Genomic DNA, 24,615 nt, shown 5'->3' with positions numbered 1-24,615 from the left:
CATGTGCTGATGACTGAGCAAAGATCCCTGTGTCACCTTGGCTGATCTCTGTTGAGTGGCCCGCTTCGTGCTCCATTAAGGCAACTTGATATGAATTGAGTAGTAAACCTTCTCTGTTCAGCACTTTTTGAAATAGTAGTGCACTGACGTTTTCAAGCTACAGGCACCTTCTTAATTCATGTACTTTTCAATCTGGCTAACCCAGTGGATAGAGGAGCTGAAAGCCACAGAAATAAGCTGGTCCATGATTTCTTGACCATGTTGCCTCATCACCGTTATGAGAGCAGCACATTTTAGAAATGGGGGAAATAATTAGGTTGCTCAGTATCTCGGGCTTGGCACTGCCTTCACCTCCTCTGGCTTGTGTGTTAAGTGTTATCTGTATTGGAACCACCTTGGTCTTCCAGCAGAGACAGACGCACACTGTAGGGTTCAGTGGAAAGCGAAAGGCAGCTCCGAGAAGAAAGCCAGTGGGAGTGTTCTTCCCTCCACCTCCAGCACCAACAGAGAATGTTTCTGAGCATGAATGCGAAGCACGAATGGGAACTGTGTAGAAAGGATTACTAGCAGGGGACAGGTGATTACAAGAAAGAGAATAGAACGGCCTTCAACCAGGAGACCTCCATCTGCAAATACTTCTCACTTTTATGGGTAATTTTGCAGATAATGGCCAAACCCAAGCATTCTATTAAAAATCAAATTTTTCCCAATGTATATGGACATGTTAGATCCACATAGAGAGGGAACCTGTTAAAATGCGTATAAGTCACTGGGAAGAGAAATGAAGGCCACAATTGCAGTGACATTCATTATGTCACCAATGGCTTTACAAACTTCCAGTGGGAACCTAAGTATATAGAAGACACCGTTTCACCAAGTTTAGACTGACCACCTCAAATGGATAATAGAATGAAGTTGGGGGGATGAATAAAGGAGACAGGAAATAGTAGAGGAAGAGGATAGAACAACAGAAATTGTCCTGAGATCCTAGCACAGCGGTTCTCAACCTGTGGGTCGCGACCCCTTTGGCGGTCGAACGACCCTTTCACAGGGGTCGCCTAAGACCATGCTGCATATCAGATATTTACATTACGATTCATAACAGTAGCAACATTACAGTTATGAAGTAGCAACGAAAATAATTTTATGGTTGGGTCACAACATGAGGAACTGTATTTAAAGGGCCAGAAGGTTGAGAACCACTGTCCTAGCACATCTATTTGTGCAGGAAGCATTCTGTTGTGCCCTTTAGCTCAGGTAAGCAATCTCCTTTAGTTGATTTGTTGAACAAGTCTATTGCCTCCAAAGATCTATAATGTGGCCTGCTGTCCTGAAAATTGGACCATTTTACAAAGGAAATAGATGTGGCTGTTAATGTGAAATGCATGTGAATGTGACCGTTTGCTTCAGCCAGTGGCTATGAATTATCTGAATTACTTGCCAATAGGATGAGAGCAGAAAACGTGATTGTTAACCTAGGAAACTTTTTGTGCTTTTTCCTCCCCTCATATTCATGAATAATGGTGGCCTTTCCTGGATGGCGAAAAATGACTCTTTACTAGGTGTTGCATAGCCGATGATATGATACTACTTGATTTTTGTATTTTAAACCAAAATTGTACCTTTCACTCTCTGAAATGTGCTTTTATGTTCATCAGACCTTTGAATTTATAATTTGTTATACCTAAACATTATAAAGTTTGGCAGTGTTTATTAATGGCATGCAGAAGGAGGGAATTAATGATCCATGCACTCACTTTAAACAAATGACTTTCAATGAAATCAGAAGCCGGTGATTTTTATAACCAGCCCCAACCACAGAACATGTTCATGAAAGCAGATTGATTTCTGCTTCTGATGAGTCTGTCGTGAATGATAAAATACCAAATAATACCATTTAAAATTCAATGGTTCTTTCAGAAGGTAAAGGAAGACTTTGCTTAGTTCATGGATTCTATGCATTCTACTTTTCCTGTTAAGCCATCTTCTGAATGAAAATTATGTTTACTTTTTAAGTTACTTATTCTCGTCAGAGAGTCTGAATGTAAGGAGGCAGACTTTTCCCCCTCAATTCTGCCATCGATTCAAACGGTTTTGAAACACACCTTCCAGTTTTCACATCAATGTGGCACTATAACAATTCAGTCGCTTCAAAGCATCTTGCCCTTCACTGCACTGCCACACGCACACCTGTCTCTGGGTTAGAAGAAGGAAAAGGGCAGAATTCTATGCACTGTCTCTCAGCTCAGGCACCAAGTGGAGGGAGAGCACCTGTTGCTTTCAGTGTAACCATCTTTGGGAGGTTGTGAGATGTGGAGAGAACATTGCTTTGGCACACTTTCCCAATTTGGGGTGGCAGTCAAGTCACTGTTCGTGGAGCACTGCATTCAAGCATCTGAACAGGGGGAGCAAGTCACACACCTTCCCAGTTGAGAACAGGTACCTCTGTTTGTAGATACTATTTGCCGTGAATATGTTTATCTGTCCATCAGGTTCAGATGCCAGTATATCAGCCAAGTTGTATTTAGAAAGGGAACTACCTGATCTCTTAAATAAATATGGTTTGCAGTAATAAATCATCAGTTGTTGGTGAAGGGGGTCACTCAGAACCAGTGTGGAACATATAATTAAAGGAGCATTGCTTTGTCACCTATGACCTACAAAAGCAAAGCACAGACCTAAATATACAAAGGTATCATTTAGCTAAGGTTAGACTAATCACTCCAAATGGTTAATGGAATAAACTGGGCAAAATGATAAAGGGAGAGAGTAACTGTGGCAGAAGAGCTAGAATTGACAGCTGATCACGTTTTACAAGTGGAGGAAGGAAAGAAAATATTTACTTTTAAAAGAAACCTCTCTTAAGCCGCATACATCTTTGTGGGCAGCAGTAACTAACTGGGTGTGTGTTAGGATGGTTGATAAATAAGTTACACATTAAACAAAAGTAAACTATGGGAGGAATTATTTTATTTTTATCTTTAAAAAAATCCCGCTCTAGCCAGCTTGGTTTAGTAGATAGAGCATTGGCCTGCGGACTGAAAGGCCTCGGGTTCAGTTCTGGTCAAGGGCACATGCCTGGGTTGCGGGCTCAATCCCCAGTGTGGGGCGTGCAGGAGGCAGCTGATCAATGATTCTCTCTCATCATTGATGTTTCTATCTCTCCTTCTCCCTTTCTCTGAAATCAATAAAAATATATTTTTTTAAAAATCCCGAGTCATTATATGATTGCTCCCTTTCATGCATATTTTTTGTTCTTAATTACAAAAACAACACATATTTTGGAGGGGAATTTTGTGAAATAAAAAAATAAGCTTGTTAGCAATTGTTGTACTTAGGTTGTAGCTATACAGGTGTTCATACAACTCAAATTTGTTGTATGTTTAATTTTTTTTGGTTGGAAAAGTAAAAAACACACTTTTAAAAATTATCTTTTATTCCACTACTTTTTATTTTGTTATTTGACATATTTAAAATAAAAAGTAACAGATTTCCTATAACTACTCCAATTTTACCCTCAAGAAAGGTCTACCATATGTAGCTCCATGCAGACCCTTCCAGGCTTTTTCTATGTATATAAGGTTTTTAAGTGATAAACTATATGGCAGGTGTATAGAGATATAGATAGGCGCATTTCCATACAATTTCCTGTTTTAACGGTTAACTATATAAAAGTAGACTTTGTTACAAGACAGTGGATTAAGTCTCATCTCCCTTTTAACAACTGATAGCACTCTGCTCTACAGATGTTGCAAAAGTGTGGACTCCTTTCTTATGAACAGAGGCCATTATTTTTCCCAGGTTTTGTTCTTGCAAACAATTCTGTAATGAGCAGTACTGAGCCTCTCTTCTCACATCATCTTTGCTGTTTCTGAATGTGAGACACCTAGAAGCATGATTGCAGGGTTGTAGGGTATTCACATTTACCATTTTGATACAGACTGCCAATTACAGATTTTTTTGAAATGTTATAGAAAGCTTTTACTTACAGTGTAGTCCCTCTGAACCATGGCCTCTAGAATTGGACAAAATGACTATAATAAATATAATATTGTCAAGAGATGGTGATATATAAGAAAATCAAAGAAATTTCTAATATGTGTTCATATTTTTACTTTTTTCCAGTGAAGCAAATTTAAAAGTTAATCTCAGAGAAATAAGCTTCGTTTCTAATACAAAAATGGTGTAAGGGAACATGTAACTAATAGCATCATATAATTCTCCAGTCACCACCTCTCTCTATGCTAGAAAAATCCATCGCCCAAACACACACACTGGTTACCACATACCATGCACCACACCTTCGGCTGATTTGTCAGTTTCCACCAGAAATTTTTTTCACTGAAAAATTCTTTCTTTCTGTCTCTGCACCCCATACTCACACACCACCCCCCCAGAAAAAATTTCAAACAAAAACCAAACTCTTGTGTTTATACTTGCATCTTTTAGGAAAAGAGATTTAAAAAATGATGATCAGATATTACAACATACAGACCTCATTTTTATTTTGTAAAGTGACCTCAATATGTTTTGCCCTAAAGCATACATGGATGGTAGGTGATTGATGGGCTGTGAAAAACAAAAAGAAACTCATAAGAAGTTAGCATAGAAAAAGCAATATCAGCAGCAGAAATGTCTGTACAGCAATTGGATGGGTTTCGAAAGCTCTTGTGCTTTCTTGATCCATCATTACTTTTAATTGGATCAATGCTAACAAGGTTCATTTTTTCATATACTGTCTTATCTTCATCTTTGGTTTCGTACTGTAAAAAACTTAGGTATATAATATAGATTAAGAATACTTTATGTGCTCTTTATAAATTACACTAGAGGCCTGGTGCATGAAATTTGTACACTGGCTGGGAGGTAGGGGATCCAACCGCCTGGCCTATGCCCTCTCGCAGTCCGGGACCCCTCAGGGGATGTCTGCCTAAGCTGGTAGGCGAACATCCCTCTCGTAGTCTGGGATCCCTTGCTCCTTACTGCTCCTTGTTGCTCAGCTCCCTGCTCCTTAAAGGCTCCTTATCGCTCGCTCGGCTCCCTGCTCCTTAGAGGCAGGCTCCTTACTGCTAGCACTGCTGCAGAGGTAGGAGAGGCTCCCACCACCGCTGCTGCGCTCGCCAGCCATGAGCCTGGCTTCTGGCTGAGCAGTGCTCCCCCTGTGGGAGTACACTGACCACCAGGGGGAAGCTCCTGCATTGAGCATCTGCCCCTGGTGTTCAGTGCACATCATAGTGACCAGTTGTTCTGGTCGTTCCGCCATAAAGGTCACTTAGGCTTTTATTATATAGATTTTGAAACTTGGTTCATAGAATTTAAATGGTAAATTTCTGATATAAAGAAACATGGTTTATTCAAATTCTGCACTTTTGGAAATGATACATTAAAAATGAGTTTTAGCCCTAGCCAGTTTGCCTTAGTGAATAGAGCGTCAGCCTGTGGACTGAAGGGTCCCGGGTTCAGTTCTGGTCAAGGGCACATGCTGGGGTTTTGGGCTCGATCCCCAGTAGGGGGCATACAGAAGGCAGCCAGTCAATGATTCTCTCTCATCATTGATGTTTCTATCTCTCTCCCACTCCCTTCCTCTCTGAAATCAATAAAAATATATTTTTTAAAAATGAGTTTTAATGATGCCATCCACTAGTTACTTGAAAAATCACTCTTGTTGTAGCTTTCCCTTAATGATGATCCTAGTTATGGATTAAGTCAAATTGGCATTACATTTTTACCAAGAAGCAATTATACCTTACAAATCAATGTTCTCCTTTGTATTTCATTCATCATTCATTTGTGAGACAGATAGTAAACATAGAATTTTTTTTCATTCAGATTATTTTAAATAGTGCATACATTATGTAAAAAGTCTGACAAATATTTTACAAACTTCTCTATGTTAATTCAATTACGTGCACTTTTGACAGCACTGCAGTAGCAAATTTGATGAACAAATTAGTTTCTCCCTGTTCCATGACTACAAACTGTTCAGCCTTTATCACAATTTGTTGGGAAGGAAACCATAAAGAGAGGATTCCTAAAGCCCTTACACTTATTAATAACAGAAAAAAATCACCTAAAAGATGTTCCACCACTATTAGTGACCTCAACAACTCTATTTCGCAAAACAGTTGTGATAAAGTGCCTATAGACTTCTACTGCGAATATAAAGCAAGTGTTTGGTAAACATTTGTTTATAAAGTCATTTGAAGCATACTGTTGATTAGCTTACTTAATAAAATCTAACAGCATTTTCAAAGCAAAAACATTGTTAATTAGGGATTTCAAAAATACTAACAAATAACACTAGAGTTTTTAACATGTTGACTGTGTAGCTTTAGTTCATGGTTTTGTGGAAGCTTATAATAATTTGATGAGAAGTAACTGGAAAATACAGGTGTGTAAGCACCTTTTCCCTCTTCCCTACCACCAAAAGGGACATACCTTCTGTAACGCAGCTATTACATGATTGCACACTTGATGGAACTCAGGATAGTTTATGATCTCCGCATTGCTCTATAGATAGCCCAGTCTCACAGCCCATATTTGTGTGTGTGTGACCATTCTTCCAGTGTTGGACGATTTACGAGATAGCATGGCATAATGAGAAGTAACAGGACTGGTATCGAAGCCCCATGTAGCCATAGTTTTACTGAGAATTATGACCTTGGTCAAGTCCTTTTATCCCCCTGAGCTTCATTTTTCTAATTAGTAAAATTAATGGGGGAGAGGCGGGAAAGTAGATGAACCCACTGGTCAGTGGCTGACTCATGGAAAGTATCACTGTCCTATTCCTCACCCCATGCTCGTTCTCCAGCCCAATGCCTTGTGGATATAAGCATGCGGTATGTCATTCTCAACCTTCTTTGATTTTAATTCTCTCTCTCTCTCTCTCTCTCTCTCTCTCTCTCTCTCTCACACACACACACACACACACACACACACACACACACACACGAACATTTTGCTCTTTTCAAAACAGAATTCACAATCTAGTTAGCCAGATGTGGCTGGCAAAGGTCTTGTCTTTGCCCTACAGGGTTTCAACAAAATTCTGACTCAAGGAAATGGAACCTAACAATCTAGGTGTTCAGTTGCTATTGAAAAATCTGAAACGTCTCTCTCCCTCTTGGCACTGCAGTCCTCTGGGGAAATACCTGCTAGCGCTGAATTGTTTCACCCTCCTGAAAGTCCTCCTCAGCCCCCGTCACCCCTGGAGATGACGCGGACATGGAGACTGAATGTTGGTTGCCCTTTCACCTCATGCTTATTGTTGCTTTTATATAATAGAGAAACGTTTCTTCTTTCTCTAGCCTCCATTGAAAGGAGGGAAAGAAAAGAAAGCCCTAGAGGCTGCTAGTTGGAAGGAAATGGGGAGGAGCTCATTTCTTTGCGAAGGTGTTTATGCCACACCTGGACACGTTCCGTGACTTACCTTCCCACCCTGGCCCCTTCGCCCACTGGAAACTTTGCCCCCTGCTTTAGGAGATCCTGACTGCCATTCTAGAACGCATACCGTAGAAAGATGCCAAGCCTACTTAAGACTTTTTAATTTAAAAGTCATTTAACTTCTCTGGACTTCAGAGTTCTCCTAACTTCATGCAATGCAAATGCTGGACTAAGCAAGCTCTAAGGTGCCTCTTAGCTTAAAATGCTGTGATTTTAATGTTTTACTGCTCACGAGGAAGCCACCACCACATTACTCTCACAAATATGCGCCCTATTAGAAGTAGTTGCCGTGTCTGTCCTCCAACCTCAGGCAGATTCCAGTGTCTGTATCCATCGTTTTTCATGTTAACAGTATATACCAGCCGTGGGCAAACTACAGCTCGCCGGCCGGATCCAGCCCGTTTGAAATGAATAAAACTAAAAGAAAAAAAAAAAAAAAAAAAAAAAAAAAGACCGAACCCTTTTATGTAATGATGTTTACTTTGAATTTATATTAGTTCACACAAACACTCCATCCATGCTTTTGTTCCGGCCCTCCGGTCCAGTTTAAGAACCCATTGTGGCCCTCGAGTCCAAAAGTTTGCCCACCCCTGGTATATACTGTGGATACCAAAGCTGTACAATGAACACTCTGGTCAGATTCAACAAGTACCTTTAAAATGTATTCATGTTGTGCATTTGTACCTTCAAACTGATGAAGTCATGACCCTGCAAGTTCTCATCAATTGTGAGCTCTTCTTCAAAGTCTTCAGTGCTAATAATCGCTAAAGTACTAAAGTAGAGTTGAGTGTAGCACCAGAAGAAAGCTGATCTTATTCTCATAAATGCTGACATGATTTTTGAGTGAGAATTAAATAAACGGAGTGATAGGTTCCTGTGTAGAATTCTCATAGTGGCTTCCACACTTAGAGGTTCTGATTTAATTGCTCTGGAAAGAAGGAATTTTAAAACACCTCAAATGATGCTAATGTGAAAACACTAGTCTAATAAAAACTTTGATTTGTAGCCTATGAACAATGGCCGGATTACCAGACAAAGGGTTGACAAGGCACCACAGTGAAGTCAATGTGTCATAGCTTTCTGATTGTGTCTGGTTTTCATTCGGAATCTAAAATCTTGATTATATCATATAAGTCCCTATCAGTGATGGACAATGGAGAAGTCTGGGGGGAATAATATAACACTATGTTGTAAAAAATAGATCTTTGGTGATTATTTTCTGATATGGGCTAAAGAGTTTCCTATTAGAGGACTTTCATCCGGATTTATTCTTTAGCATAATTTTTATGTTAATACATGATATGCATTTTGATTAGCTAAAGAAAATGGTGTTAAACTTAACTCAAAAAGTAGAATATTAAACTGCATAATAGTTTTGGGTCTTCCAGAAAGTAAATGTTCATCTCCCTTCAAAGAAAAGGAGCTATAACTTTTAGAACCCTTATAAATGAACTACATCTAATAGCTCCTTCTCTGTTCTTCCATATGTTCACAGATCCCTTCTACATATGGTAAAAAGGGGTCACAAAGAAGGAAGTGACTCTAGGATTTATCTAACTCTGCACTTTTATTTTACACACAAGCAAATTAAGGTGCTTAATCACAATCGATTGTCCCTGTTAGTAGATGGCAGAACCAGAAGTGGAATTCATGTCCAGTATTCTAGTCTAGGGTTCCTTCTTCTATGTCATCAGATTCCCACAAGTTCCCCTTTTTCTGTGAAACACCCATTCTGCCATCTTTATTTGTTCTATAACTTCAGCTGAAACGATACATACTGACAAATCTTATGACCAATGATTCTTGAATGCTGTTGTATCTCTGAATGTGATATGTATATCCTAGTTTAGAATGTAAGCAGACAGTGCAGGGTTGCTTGGATTTCTCTATAATTAGCTTCCAAAATAATACGTGCAGACCACTTTGCCAGTGCATGCCAGAAGTGAATATGTTGATCGCATCTTTGGTTGATGATTATGGTCTTCTACTGCTGTTATACTAATACTTTTCCCATCTCCAACTGGCTTTACTTTTGCAGCTTTGAGCAGTAATTCAGTCCCCTACGCCTCCCTGATTGGCTCTGTGTCCTCCCTCTCTAGCCAAACCACCACTCAGTCCATATATGATAATAACTCTCTCCCACGATTCGCTCGAAAAGGTCTAAACATCTTTGTCTCTGTTATTTTCTCTGTTAAAGCACTGTAATGGATGTTCACATTATTCCATTTCCATTTCCAGATAAGCCTACAGTCTCGTGCCTTTGCATCTCCATTCTTGCCACTGGGGGTGCCTCATCTGGATAAGATCACTTTAATTACCAGACCTCTGTCACCTACCCCTGCCTTCCACAGAATGTAAATTAGTTCAATGCTATCATCTATAGGGGAAAGTTCCAGAAATGGGCTCCAACATTTTGGTCCAAATGCATAATTATATCAGCAACAAATTCTACTTCTGAACCGACTCATTTTTATTGAGTCTGCTATTAAGATTTTAACTAACTGGAAGCAGTCCTTCGTGGCCAAACATGCTACCACACCAAAATTTAGAACACTGTGCTACAATGATGATCTAGAACAGTGATGGCGAACCTTTTGAGCTTGGCGTGTCAGCATTTTGAAAAACCCTAACTTAACTCTGGTGCCGTGTCACATATAGAAATTTTTTGATATTTGCAACCATAGTAAAACAAAGACTTATATTTTTGATATTTATTTTATGTATGTAAATGCCATTTAACAAAGAAAAATCAACCAAAAAATGAGTTTCCGTGTCATCTCTGACACGCGTGTCATAGGTTCACCATCACTGATCTAGAAGAATCAAAGTAGTTCTCTATTTAACTTGCCGGAACTATTGATAATTTGGCATTTGTGATAAAGGAACTTACTGGGTGACTTTCAATAATGGCATAATTTTTAAAATGCCCATGAAGTAATCACATGTCATGTTGACTTAATGGTCACCGTTCCACAGGCTAACACCCTCCAATGAGTCCCAGGGACAGCCGACTGTCAACATGACTTCCAGTTTGAGCCCCTCTCTCACTCTGTCTGCTTCCGAGGCTTCCCTGGGGGCATGCTAGTTCAGGTGTTTCTAGCCAGTTGGAATGTGTATCGATAAGACATGAGTTAGCAGGTTCTTTCTCATGTTACTCTTAAAAAATGAATCTGAAAGAATACAATGCAAATCATATGAAAAGGTCAGAAAACATTGGAAAGACACAGGAATCGTCAAAATTAGCAGTGGATTATTTTGAATTGAATCCGTGGAACTGATATTCTTCAGCTGGCAGACTGAACTATGCTGGGCCTGCCACCACCCCCACTCCCCCAGCCCGACAGGACTTTCTTTCTTTTTTCACCTTTTCCCCTCCTTGTTCTTTCACTAGATTCATTTCGCATGAGTGGACAAAGATGTTTACACCTGGGGTAGATTGTAGGTTTACTGGGGGTCGAATAATGGAACATAGGTCGTAAAATACCACAAAGCCTAGTGTGGGCCATTTGTAAATGCCCAGGAGAAGGTCACAACCCCAGCTTCTACAATCTGCTGCTAGTGGAAACATTTTTGCACCTTAGTTTGGTGTCTGATTTTGTCATCGGTGATTATTATTTATGAGCTGTGATGCATGCTATTCTTTGCGCCCATGTTTGCATGTGAATGTCAGTCACCTACAGATTTGTGAAGTATTAAAGCGATCTTCATCGAGTCACAATGTATAAGTGAATCCTGTAAAAAGTTGCTGCATTTTTATTAATCCCTTTTAAAAAGTATACCAGGCTATACATTTCATTTTTTTTTTTTTTTTTACAAACTCGTTCTATTTTGTTTTATTTACACCATCATTTCCTTTGCAGGTTCAGATGATTCCGGTTACCCTGGTAACCTTCATTCGTCAAGTTAGTTTTCCTTGATTATGCATAAGTCACTTTATGTTTCCTATCAAGCTACTCCTCTTTCCCTTTTAGGCCTTCTCAGTGTCCGTTTTCTTAGTTCACTTTACACCATTTAATTCCACACAATTTCCATTTCACACAGTGCAGGAGAAGGAGTTTGAAATGACCTAATAGTCATTACTCAAAGCAGAAGTTGACATCAAGCCTGACTGTCAGTTTTCTCCACTAGCTAACCGCATCGGTTCATAGCACAGTAATGCTTTCTTTTACACCAGGAGTGTTAGTATGGGGACTATGCTGGGTGGCTTTTCATTTGGCTACAAAATTCATTCTTCCAGAGCATGTCCTGCTTTGAGTAACCAAACTATCTGCCTGCTTCCTCACATGAAACATCCTTACTACTCACACATTTTTCAGGCCATTTCTAACTATAGCATTTTCTATATTTTGGAATTATTAGCATCACTTTTATTGGTTTTCAAATGTGTTTCTTCTTTCCTTTCTCTAGGTATGGCTAGTCACCCTCCAATACCTATCTTGGAACTTGCAGATCATATTGAAAGGTTGAAAGCAAATGACAACCTGAAGTTTTCCCAGGAATATGAGGTAAGTCGGTGTGTCGATACTTGACAGTAATCTCTTCTTTGGAACCATATTCTTGAGAATTAACTTTATCAGTGCCTTTTCTTTTCAGTGTGACTCATAATCTGACCTAAAAGTTTGTAACAAGTAGCCAACCTGAAAGTGTCTGTACAATCCAAACAGTGGTTATACTTTTAAAGGATGTTTAATATGTTACGTGTGTTCAGTGTTACTTGGTGAAGCTGATTTGTCTTTTCTGGTTTTACATTCATGGAGTGTACTGTTTAATAAGCTTCCCAGTGTACCAAATGGGGGCCAAATACACTGATTCCTGGTGATAATCCTCAATGAGAAAGAGAGACTACAGGGAGTAGTAGCTTTCTCAGGACTCATAATTGTGCATGGCCTGGAAACGCTGTAACGATGGACTCATAATTGTGCATGATTTTATCTTTCCATCTAGACTAGTACTGTTTTAACATTAAGATAGTCATGTGTTCTCAGAAAATTACCTGTTTTGAAGTAATGGTGAACTGAATGGTCTCTTAAAATTTCAGAATTTGCAAAAGTGCTTTGTGAAAGTGAATGAAAAGTCTGTGTGTGTGTGTGTGTGTGTGTGTGTGTGTGTGTGTGTGTGTGTGTGTGTGGATATTGTGGCATTTGTCAAGCAGGAAGTTGTAAAACTTTGTATTTCTTGTATTCCCAAAGAACAGGGACCCATATTAAAGCCAATTCATGAGTTATGGATAACCGAACATTATTCTTTTAGGCCCGATTTAACTTAGCATAAGATTGCCATGTACAAATAGAATCTTGCAGTTGTGCCACACAACAAAAGGTTGTTGAGTGCCTGAGCAGCCCAAATTCTACCAGAAAGTTTCTACTGATGACTTAGCATCTTGAAACACATCTCTGTTACCTCTCCTTGTTTCTGTTGCATTAACCTTAAGTGAGGGTGTTGGACAAGATGATCTGTCCTTCCCTACCAACTCTAACAATCTGTCCTCTCACATGTGGTGAGAAACTCTAACAAGAGCCCCAGCGTCATGTGGCAAGAGGGTTATTAACATAGGAAGAAGCTTCGTGTAAGAGAATGAGAAGTAGTGAGGCCTGTGGCAATCTGGATATTTGCATGAACTTTCTAAAGTCTTCAACTCTTTCACTTTTGATTATTTCAAATTACTGTACTGGCTAAGCAAAACATAACTGTAGCTAGCCCCTAGCACTTCCACACTGGAGAGCTGGAGAGCCTTTTATTCAATTAGACTACTCCAACATCTTTGTCAAATATTTGATAGAACACAAAAGGCGTTTTGTCCGATTTTTTCTTTGTTTGTTTTGTTTGAGTTTTTTAATGTTTATTTGTTTTGGGGTAGTTTTTGTTTGTTTGTTTGTGCTCATTGTTTAAATCATATATTTTTTTTAATTCTGTTCCAAGTATTCAGGAGAACATTTTCAATTTTATGAAACTCACCTTGGATTATGAAATGTCTTATTTTACCAAATGGTCCCCTTATTTTTCCCTTGTTCTTCCTCTCGGCCATAATGGCTCTTTTAAACTTAATGCAGTATTCTTTAAAGCAGTTTCTGTAGATTTTGATTAAGGCTGCAAATTGAGTTTAACGCAAAAAAAAAAATGAAGACATATGAGGAATGCCACATGGGGCAGCATATAAACTTAGTGAAGCATTAGTTTTCACCAACCAGAAGTCTCTCTCCTTTGCAACCTGCTCTTTATCATTATCAGGATTCTTCTCATTGCTTTGCTATGTGATTTTCTTCATGGTTCCCCTGTAATACTTTATTCGCAATTATGAATATCATAATGAGCCATAAAAATTAAAATTTAATAGCTTACCCCGTTAATAAGCCATTAATTCGCTATCAATATCACTTTAAAACTATTGCCCTAACCGGTTTGGCTCAGTGGATAGAGCGTCGGCCTGCGGACTGAAAGGTCCCAGGTTCGATTCCGGTCAAGGGCATGTACCTTGGTTGCGGGCACATCCCCAGTGGGAGGTGTGCAGGAGGCAGCTGATCGATCTTTCTCTCTTATTGATGTTTCTAACTCTCTATCCCGCTCCCTTCCTCTCTGCAAAAAATAAATAAAATATATATTTTTTAAAACAAACAAACAAAACTATTGACAATATTTGCATCACTCAAGCAATTTTAGTTGTGTGCGCTGACTACAATCGCTGGTCTTTACATTGAAATTCTCCAGAAATGCTACGTGTAAATATCCTGTAATGATACTCATTTAGCCCTTAGATCAGAAGTGCTCCTTGAAAGTAGTTATGCGAACCGCATGCTGGCAATGCTCCCGTTAAAAACTCCCCCACTAGCCATTGCCATGATCGCTTACACTGACTCTCCCCTTTGTCATGACCATGATCTGTGATTAAAGCTCCCTGGGCATGAATTGAGTCTACTGTGCTTTAACAGCCATGAAGGAGATACTTAAGTATTGTGTTCATCTGGGATAATAGGATAAAGGCTTCTGCATAATATTTTAGGTCACAGAGCAACACTTTTGAAAAAAAAGTTACATATTATTACCCAAATAAGTATGAATACATTTCTTTACTGATTTTCAATGAAGAAACTGAAGGAAAGACAAGTCACCTTACTTTCAAACATCTCATTATTTTGTCAGAATCACTATAGATTAATGTTTACTCTGACCTCTCAAGATGCATGAAGCTAGATTTGTTATCCTAAGACTAAAACAGATTAAAGGTACAAAAGCTGTTAGCGCTGATCCAAGGTCAGAATAGGAGGAAGTGGGTTGAAATGGTAGAACAGCATTATTAGATCATGTGAGAGAATTGCTTTCCTGTCAAGAAAACTTGCTCAGACTTTGGATACAACAACAGCTGGAAGAAGGGGCCTGAGAAATTAGTATAACTGCATCTTGAAGGTCTTTACGAATACTTTGGGTTTTCATTTTGTGATATGAGACTGCGAAATTCTACTGGAATTTAAGCAGCCAGAATTTGAGGATGGCATATTGAATGCAGGAAATAAAGTCCTCCTTAAAGTTGGTGTCCCTGTCAAAGTCAATGCTTTAGGTGGTGAATTTTCAGACTTATTCAGAATACTATGTATAAGTCTTGCTAAACAAAGTCTTTGCTAATGCCCATGGACATCTGGAAACCTAATTAAAACTGATTTCTGTTCCCAGTGCCGGAAATGCTCATTCAGTAGGTCAGCTGTGGTAGCCAGGAACATCCATTTTATTTATTTTTCCCCAGTTTTATTGAAACATAATTGACATATAAAATTGTATTCGTTTAGGATATACAACATAATGATTGGCCGTATGTATATATTGCAAAATGATTAGTACAGTAAGTTTAATATATATCAATTTACATCATTACGATTTTTTTTCTTGTGATGAGAACTGTTAAAATCTCTCTCAGCAGTTTTCACATATACGATATAGTATTGTTAACACTTTTCATCATAGTGTCCATTACTTGCCAGGACTTATTTATCTTGTAAAAGGAATTTCATATGTTTTAACCACCTTTACCCATGTCCCACACCACTAACCCCCTGCTTCTGGCAGCCACCCTTCTGTTTTCTGTTTCTGTGAGTTCAGTTTTTTGTGTTTTTCTACATTGCACATGTATGTGAGGTCATACAATATTTATCTTTCTTTGTCTGGATTATTATATTTAGCATAATGTCCACATAGTCCATTCATGTGTGTGTAAGTGACAGAATTTCCTACTTTTTATGACTGAATAATTTCATTGTATATATACCATACTGTTTTGATCCATTCATCCAGCAATACACATTAGGTTGTTTCCATGCTAAGCTATTATAAATAATGCTGTAGTAGGCATGGAGGTACAATATCTTTTCAAGATAGTGATGTTGTTTTCTTTGGTTATATACCCAGAAGTGGATTACTAAATCATACAGTAGCTCCATTTTAATTTTTAGAGAAACATCTATACTATTTTTCGTAAGGACAGCACCAATTTATATTCCCGCCAACAGTGCTCAAGGGTTTCCTGTTCTTCACATCCTTGCCAGTTCTTACTTCTTGTCTTTTTGATGGCAGCCTGTCTAACTGGTGTGCTATCTCATTGTGCTTTTGTTTTGCCTTTCCCAGATATTAGTGATGTTGAGCATCTTTCCTTGGGCCTGTTGGCCATTTGTGTGCCTTCTTTGGAAAAATGTCTATTCAGTTCCTTTGCCCATTTTTAAATCAAATTGTTTGGTTATTTGCTATTGAGTTGTATGAGTTCGTTATATATTTTGGTTAGTAACTCCTTATTAGATATACAGTTTGGAACTAACTTCTCACTGGGAATATCCATTTTGAAAGAGTACTTCAGGTGACTTTGGTGTAGGTAATCTGAGGACTTCAGTTTGAGAACCATCATTGGTTTAGGATAATATATTACAGAACATGACCCTCCAATCTTGATTTCACCATTTACTGAGATGGCTGATAAGCCAGTATGTGAGATTCATTTGACAGGCATCACAGTTAGCATTGTCATTATTAACATTATATACATAAATCCTATTTATATTAAATTGGTTGTAAGTAACTACAGTCCATAATTTGCATTAGGGAGAACAAAGGGGAGTTCATTTTAATTATAAATTACTTATTGTAAATTTATTTATAATAAGGCCAACAGTACAAGAGTGCTTTAAGAACTGTTATCAGGACCTAGAAGACTGTTGAGATTTCTGGTCATCATCTCTGGAACTCTCACCTTTGTGTTTCTCTGGGCTAGCTTAATTTTTCCTCCTGTTTCTTGCTTCTCTCATTCGCATATATAAAATATGGTTCAGATAATACTTTTATTCACATAGAGGCCGCCCTCCAAAGAAGAGACAACATTTTTTCTTGCCAGTCCAATTCCAAACGCCTGAGAACAAACTCTGAATTCCAACTCACTCATTTGTTGTGGAGACACACATTAGGACACCCCTGCTGACAGCGCGCCCATCTAGATCTGGCCCCTTCCTTGGATTGGAGAGTGGCTCTGAACTGGAAGGACGAACTGACAGTGATCCACATGTTACCACAGAAAAGCACTATGCTAAGTGTGGAAGGGATGTAGCAGTTATAAGAAACATGTTCTTCCAGGGTGTGTAGTAGGCCAAAATAGATCAACATAAAAAATAAGATGAAGCAAAACAAGGAGCTAATCCTAAATACTAATGGAATCCTGCTGGGCATTAGTAAAGGTCAGAGAGTGATGAAGAACTGGGGAAGGTATTGAAGAAAAAGTGGTACTATTCAAGGAACTAGGAAGAAAAGGAGCGAGGAGCATTTTGTCAAGGGAAGGGTCAAAGGTAAGTAGAAAAAGAAATCTGTGTTACTTTCCTCTTCAAAGTATGAACTACAGACCAAAAGCTTTGGTATCTCCTGAGAGCTTGCTGGGAATGCAAAATTCAGGGCACTGTCCTATACCTACCGAATGTGTGTCTGCATTGTAACAAGACACCCTGCTAAGTAAGCTTGTGATGACGGAGCAAATTGTTTATGGTGGGAAGTTGGGTGAAATGAATTTGGACAATAAAGGCCAAGAATTGCAATGAGCTTTCAGTGCCAGACTCACCAGTGTGGGAGAGGGGGAGGGACAGTGTTAGATAGGACATGGGATTTATACCCAGACAGATTGTATTTTGAATTGAACACAGTGTATGGTGTAGGGCTCACATGGTTTTATATTCCTATGAATGTTTCTCATGCATAATGTGTGTTGCTATGAGAATTAGAGAATATGGAATATGTGTGCATATGTGTATAAATTACAGGAAACACGTGGTGTGTGTGTGTGTATGATTTATACATCTATATGTATGTATATACATATGTTAAGGGGCTCAATAAATTGTAGCTAAAAGTTTAAACTATTTTTATATAGTGTGCCAAAGAAAGATTTTTGTAGAGAGAGAATTATACTAAGTTATTAATAGAGTATCATGTAGTCTTAATAAATTAATAAAGTATTTACTAAGTTCCTACAATAGCTATCCTCAAGTAATTTACCCTTTCATTGAACAAAGCATTTCAATGAAAAATTGCAATAAAATCAATCCTATGATAAAAGGTTTTTCAGAGTATGATGAGAATACGGAGCATCCTTACAATGTGGTTTCTTAGGAAGGTAATTTGTCACCGATGTATATAATGGAAAGAGAGAAGGAGAGCCGGGGGCGGGGGGGGGAGGAAGAAGAATTAAGGGATTATAAAACAGTTCTTGGTTTAGGAACACACATGCTCAAATTACCTACAAGTGTGCAAATAGCACTGTTACAAGTAGAGATACACTGACTTCTGCACATTGGCACACCTGTCTTTTGTAATGCGAGTGAATGAGACAGAAGCAACCTTCTCCCTCAGTTATGTGCACAAGTTCCTTATTTTCTAGACATAGGGTTAATACACTGTTGACTGTATGGACTCACTCCACCCCATTGGTCAAGACCCTGACACAATGGTTGCCTGGTGGTCACTATCAAGAAAATTTGCAGTTAGAGAACATGTGAAACTAGCTCCCAGTTTGTTTTTCAAGGTACAGTTTCCCATGGAAATAGTCCCTGAGATCACATCATCTATTTCAGGTACGTTATTAGATTTTATACATTTTGTGAAGTAGGTGGAGAAAATAACTCCCCTTTCAAACTGCTCCAAGAGCAATTTTTCTTCCAGATTCCTAACGGCTGACTTACAGATTAACCTTTAAACCCAGTCCATCCTGCCATGACACTGCTCAGTCACGAATACTTGTCAAACATCTGGCTTCAAATTTGTTATGAACTCTTTTGGTAGTAATATCTCAAACATGCATAGTATAACTACTCTGAAGAGCAGTGTTTTCTGTGGTGATCGGAGAGGGGCAGGAAACTGGCTCACAGAAAGCTGGACGTATTCTGTTCCCATCACAAAGCCCAGTCCCAGCATCTTTGCTGCCATCCTGGAGTTGTGTGATATTCGATCTCAGCGCTCACATGCCCCCCACCAGTTAGCATCCAAGTGTGCTGAGAGGTTCTTACTGTACTCACGGCAATGCTTTCACGCCTCGTGCCTGTCAGGTGGTAGAGAGCTTCTTATCTGGAACTTTTCAGATATCAGAGTCCTGTCCTTCTCTTTTAATAACACCATGTATGTGGCACCTTTGTCTATTAAGCTAGAGTATTCACAACACTCTGGTGAGAGAGATAAAGATATATTATTCGTGAATAATGAAATATATTGGGACAGTACCAAGACACATAGAGACATTTACAATTACTGCTTAGATCATATTTTAAATGTTTAGAGTTGGAATAGATCTCAGAGCTGAATCATCTCATCTTAGAGGTCAGGAACAAGAAGCTAAGAAAAGAGTGACTTGCCCAGGGTGACTTACCTAGTATGTGGTTGAACCAGGTCACAAATTTATTCCCTCTTGTCATTAGAACAGTGTGCCTTAATTGACCTGCTCTAGAGACCTATATCTTTTACTGTTGATAGAGTCTAGAAACCTGAGTCTCCAACTAGAATAATATTTATATCAAAAGTTTCTGTGAAAATGTCATTCTTATCAATTTGCATGGCATGACTATCCCTTGGAACACCCAGTGGTTTTCCTATTACAAGCTAAGAATGCATTTATTTTCTCCATAGACATTTCTTCATTCCCAATGGTAAACGTTGTATTTTCCCATAGAAGGCAAACACTTGTCTGTCATCAAAGCAATGACCACAAAGAAAACATTTCTATTTTCCCTAGGAAAAGACTCTTGGTGTATTTGACCATGTGCGCCAAAGTACATTCGTACGTAGATAGCTTTTCATTGCAACATGTTTTGTAAACCTGCAAGCTTTCATAATGTAAAACCACTTGTTATATCTGCTTTCAATTCATTTATAATTTATGTGTTAATTCATGAGGGTGACTATTCATTAGGGCACTACACAGACACAAACAAGAAACTACACACACACACACACACACACACACACCCCTACCCCTGACTTGTTTTGTGTGTTTGCCACATTTGAATTACTAGATTATTTTTGGAAGTGGCTCCTCCATCTTCCTAAAGTAAGCAAGTGGAGGATGACAGAGATCTATTTTCATCTCTTATGCAAAGTTGAAGAATACAATAGGTGAGGGAAAAGCCTCCATTTTTTAATATCTTTGACACATGAGCCACAAAAGATAGAAAATTTTTTTAACTTTGAACAAATTATGGTGTTTTATATAATGGAATGAGAAAAATGAGTGAGTTCATGAAATAAAAAAGTAGTAACAACCTTTGTATATCTGAGCTGTATAAACCAAATTGACTCCCTTAGGGGGGTACTGAACGGCTAAATTTACTATTCCAAAGTGGAGTCTCCTGATACCTAGGATTGGGGGTGCAGGTAGGGAAGTCATGACCCACTTCCTGAAGAACTTAGCTTCAGATTGGGTCCAAGCCCACCTGCCACTCGGGGACATCTGCTCATTTAGCTAACAATGGCTCCGTGGCTAGGTACTTGGACCTGGACTTACACTGCCTAAATTTGGCCACTGGCTCAAAACATGTGACCTTAAGCAAATCACTGAAGCTCTCTGTATTTTCATTTCTTCGCCTCTACAAAGGAAGCAATCATAGTGCTTGCCTCATAGGTAATTTAAAATAAATACATATAAAATTCTTAGCAGAGTCCATGATACAAATGCTCAGTTGTCTTAGTAGCTATTTATTTCATCAAATAGATGCCATCAATTTTACAGAGATGTTAAACTGCGAAAAATATGTATGTCTTTGAATCAGTGAAACCCTGGTATCTTCTCATCCCTGTCATTGGTGAAACCCCTAGGGCTTTGCTGAAATTACTAAAAAAGTTAGTAGTAATAACATAAAAAATATAAGAAAAAAACTTTGCTAGTTTAAAACAATGCAATTAGCACTTACTCTGTTGCCCTTTCTCTTATTCTAATTATTTTCTGTGTTCAAAATATCGCATCCCCCTGATCAGGTGTTATGCCGTCTCTGTTTGCCAGTGGCCACCTGGCAGCAAGCTCAGCACTGATGACTAAGCCAAGTGTGTGTCTGGATCGATTTCTAACTAAATTTACAGTTCACAGAAGCTCTTTGTTGTAATCAAAATTCCTAGTACCAACACCAGAAGCAAACAGAACAAAGAGTGTCTTTTTGTAAAAAGAGCAGCTTTTCTTGGTCCACATGCCACCTGACTTATCAGCAGTGAAGCCTTATTTTCAGGCCCTTTTCTCTGAGAAAATAGACTGTTATTATCTTTCAACAGTAAAGAAGTCAATACGTTTTAATGCAGATGCCTCCGATTTAACTCAAAGGCACCTACTGACTAATCTCCCAGTGTAGTTTTTATAGGAGAGATGGGCCTGCCACTTGGCAATTTGAGAAGCTGCTTTCTTCGTAGCTAAAGACCAGCCTCATCAAGTAAGATATAAAGGTGCAGAGAGCCCCTTCCCAGCTGCCTGGCATTCTGCATCTTGTCAACAAATCTAGTCGGACACAAAAACACAGCAGCTCACCCTAGCATTGCATCCAAGAACAGGGTGTGGGTATCTGTGTTTATAGTCTTTTATTCTTTCTGAACTTGTGTAGTGATTAGAGATCAAACTGCAACCAAATTCTTAATTTCCAAAGCTGATTTTTATTTGGACTTTTTAATGTTTGTTCTTGTTTCTACTTTTCAACCTAAAAAAATCCTCCTAACTGGCGTTAAATCCCATATATCTTATATGTGATGTGAGCTTTTTATTTTTTTGTATTTTTTCTTCTTGGACTCATCTGGCCCTGGAGGAATCTCGTATAACTTTGGTTTTCTGTTTCTCAGTCCTTGTTCTCATAAAAGTTCATTATAACTAATTGGCCCTTGACCATCACTGGACATTGTCCAAATTGTCTTTCCACCTGTTCCCACGTGGAGCGCAAGGCTCTCAGGAAACAATTAATCTTGAAGTGTCTCTAGTTCCAAAGTAAGCTTTCAACTTCAAAGAGATGATAGTCAGAATTTAGAAAGTGACCACTTTTTGAGTTTTATTTTTATTTTAAAATGAAATCAGGATTTTGGGGGGGCCAGAGTGATAAATGTACATTGAGAGGGATGCAATAGCAGACGCCCAAGAGAGATCTGAAGTCGGGGAAAACAAGCCTTATATTTTGACTGGGCCAATTAGTAGCTGTGTTGCTTGACCCTGAACCAGTTACTTGCCCTTGAGTAGCTTTGGTTCTCTTATTAAAGTTGAAAATATTAGCACCTACTCATGAGGTTGTTATGAAGATGAATATAGATTCGGCACCTGGCCTCTTGCCTTTCTGTACAAAGCAAGCGCACAGTAAATGCAAGTGGCCCTCAATGCTCTGAACTTGAATACTCATGACCTACCGGTTAGTCACTTAATAACACTGAACTTTTCTCACAAGTCATTTTATCTCCTAAAACATATCCTCCTTCTACCAAAAAGGAGCTCTATGAAACCAATTAAGAGAAGGTCAAGGGGTAATGAAGGTGGAGGGTGGTTATGATGCCTGCAAACTTCTTTCCATATTTTATATGTAATGGAATTTCTGGTAATTAAATCCATATTAATGTCCAGAAAATAATCCTTGTCCCTGGTGAGTAGAACCTGCCCTCCAATATGGATTTTAATGCCCCTGGACAAATAGTTTACCTCCCCTGATCTCTTTCCTTATTTATAAGAGGACCCAATCAAATGCCTTCTTCTTCTGCTTGACATTTACTGGAGAAGGGAAACTGATCAAGGAATAACCTCTGCTCTAGATGGGTCCATAGCGTCTATAGGAAAAATAGAGAAAGAGCCAATAATTATCAGAACATGATTGGTGTGGGGAGGGGTCATTTAAGAAGGAGCCGTACTGCAGAGAGGCCTCTCAGAGAACATCTGAGTTGAAGAGCCACTGAAATTTGCTAGAAATGCAAGACTGTGGGAAGGGAGATGCACGTAGGAAGACGTGGAGAGAAGGAAATGGTTCTTCTGGGGGACCCAGTCTGGTCTGTACCTGTCACTGCAAAGCCAGGGTCATTTTACTGAGAGGTGAAGTGGTTAAGGTGACTACACCCTTAACGGTTGTGACAACATGCTAAGGAATCTGCACTAGATGGTCTCAAAAATACTCTCAAGGCCTGCAGATGATTTCTGGCTTCTTCTAAAGCTACAGGAACCCCAGGGACCAAATGAATGCATCTATGTTTATGTGACTTGTGACAATAGTTTATGGGCAGAATCGTAACAATGCTGCAACAAGGGATTGGGGCAAGGAGAGCCTGCTGCTGCCCTGCATACCTGGGATGCCTTTACTTATTTATGCACTTCTTTCCAAATTTAATAAATGGTACTGGCAGTATTACTTGCCATGTTTTTGTTTTGTTTTGTTTTGTTTTGTTTTACTGTGGCTAAACAGTTTGTCATTCTATTTGAAAAGTAATTGTTGGACACACCCCACCACGTCCCAGAGTACAGAGAAGGTCGAAGAGAAGGATGTGAGCATTTAGATGTTACATGACTTAGCAATGGATTTAGCAATGCCGTGGGAAACATCTAGTCATCAGAGATGCAGCAATTGGAGTAATTGGCTTTAACTAAGAAGTTGATGCATGCAGCATAATCAGAACTGCATTATTGCTCACTTGCTGAGCAAGATTCCTTAATGCTGGGCATTTATCAGTCATCCAAACTCCATCCCATGGAGATCCTTGGATTCATTCATTCTTTCTTTCCTCACCTCCCACTCCTCCCATTCTCTATTCCCTCTCCCCTCTCTCCCTTCTCCCTAGTCCTCCCTCCCCCTCCCCACTCCTTCCTGCCAGTTTTCAGAATGTTTCTTCATACCTTCTTCTTTGGTACAAAACTGCATAACCTTTTACTATCATGCCAATAATAATACCTAGCTTTTCTATAGGACTTCACAGTCTAGAGAAACCTTTGTAGGTCTGATGATGATAGCAAACATTTACGTAGTTCCTATCTTGTGCCAGGTACTCTTCACAGCACATTAAGTTTATTTCCTCAATCAGTCCTTCCAAGTAAGTACTGTTAGTATCCCATGTTACAGAAGAGGCTACTGAACTGACCCACAGGAAAGTTAAGTAACTTGTCCAACTAGTCATACAGCTAGTAAGGGGCAGAGCTAGGATATGACTCCCATGGCTTGGTGTCAGGGTCATGATCTGACCTCAATAGTGACTGCATTGGTCTTCTGACTTTGACCAACTCATTGGGAAGTCAAAATGGAGAGAGGAAGCAGAAGCAAATGTTTGAAGGATTGGGAGGTATAAAGACCCAGTCTTAACTCTCAGAAAATAGCTAGTATTGACTTGTTCAGGTCTTGACACTTTAAACTATAGACTAGAGTCTACCTACTTGTGTAGTCCTGACAATTAAAAAAAGTGGAAGACACATACTGGCAAAATGCCCATCTCTCCACATATCACCAGTGGAATTCCAACTTCATTTAGATAAGACTCATGATGAAAGAAGAACTCATTCACTACAATAAATGAGGCTTCGGAAATCTATTAAAATGATATAAAGTGACATTTACCCTTAAGATTTTTAAAGCCCTTTTTTTATAAATGCAAAATCCTCTTTTAAGTTTCTGCAAGTTCATGTCATATAAAAGGGGCTAAATGACTTAAAAAGATGGAGCCATTACTTCATAAACAGAA

General features: G+C 38.9%; 1 protein-coding gene across 26 annotated transcripts in view; it reads left to right on the top strand.

Annotated features, from left to right (window-relative positions):
- PTPRD (protein tyrosine phosphatase receptor type D) overlaps positions 1–24,615 on the top strand; it is a 2,083,672-nt gene that overhangs the window by 1,959,965 nt on the left and 99,092 nt on the right. For 16 of the 26 annotated variants that reach the window (XM_070431651.1, XM_070431672.1, XM_070431662.1 and 13 more), the window contains 2 exons: positions 11,304–11,345; positions 11,851–11,948. In XM_070431651.1, the coding sequence (XP_070287752.1) occupies positions 11,304–11,345; positions 11,851–11,948 (140 nt within the window). The remainder of the gene's footprint in view (positions 1–11,303; positions 11,346–11,850; positions 11,949–24,615) is intronic. The other 10 variants (XM_070431673.1, XM_070431674.1, XM_070431661.1 and 7 more) reach the window with 1 other exon arrangement.

The sequence above is a fragment of the Myotis yumanensis genome, unplaced genomic scaffold, assembly GCF_028538775.1.
Source record: "Myotis yumanensis isolate MYYU_CA2020_CCGP unplaced genomic scaffold, mMyoYum1.0.hap1 SCAF_12, whole genome shotgun sequence".
NCBI classification, from domain to species: domain Eukaryota; kingdom Metazoa; phylum Chordata; class Mammalia; order Chiroptera; family Vespertilionidae; genus Myotis; species Myotis yumanensis.
The sequence above is the reverse complement of the archived record's forward strand: the minus strand, read 5'-3'. Positions and strand labels throughout refer to the sequence as shown.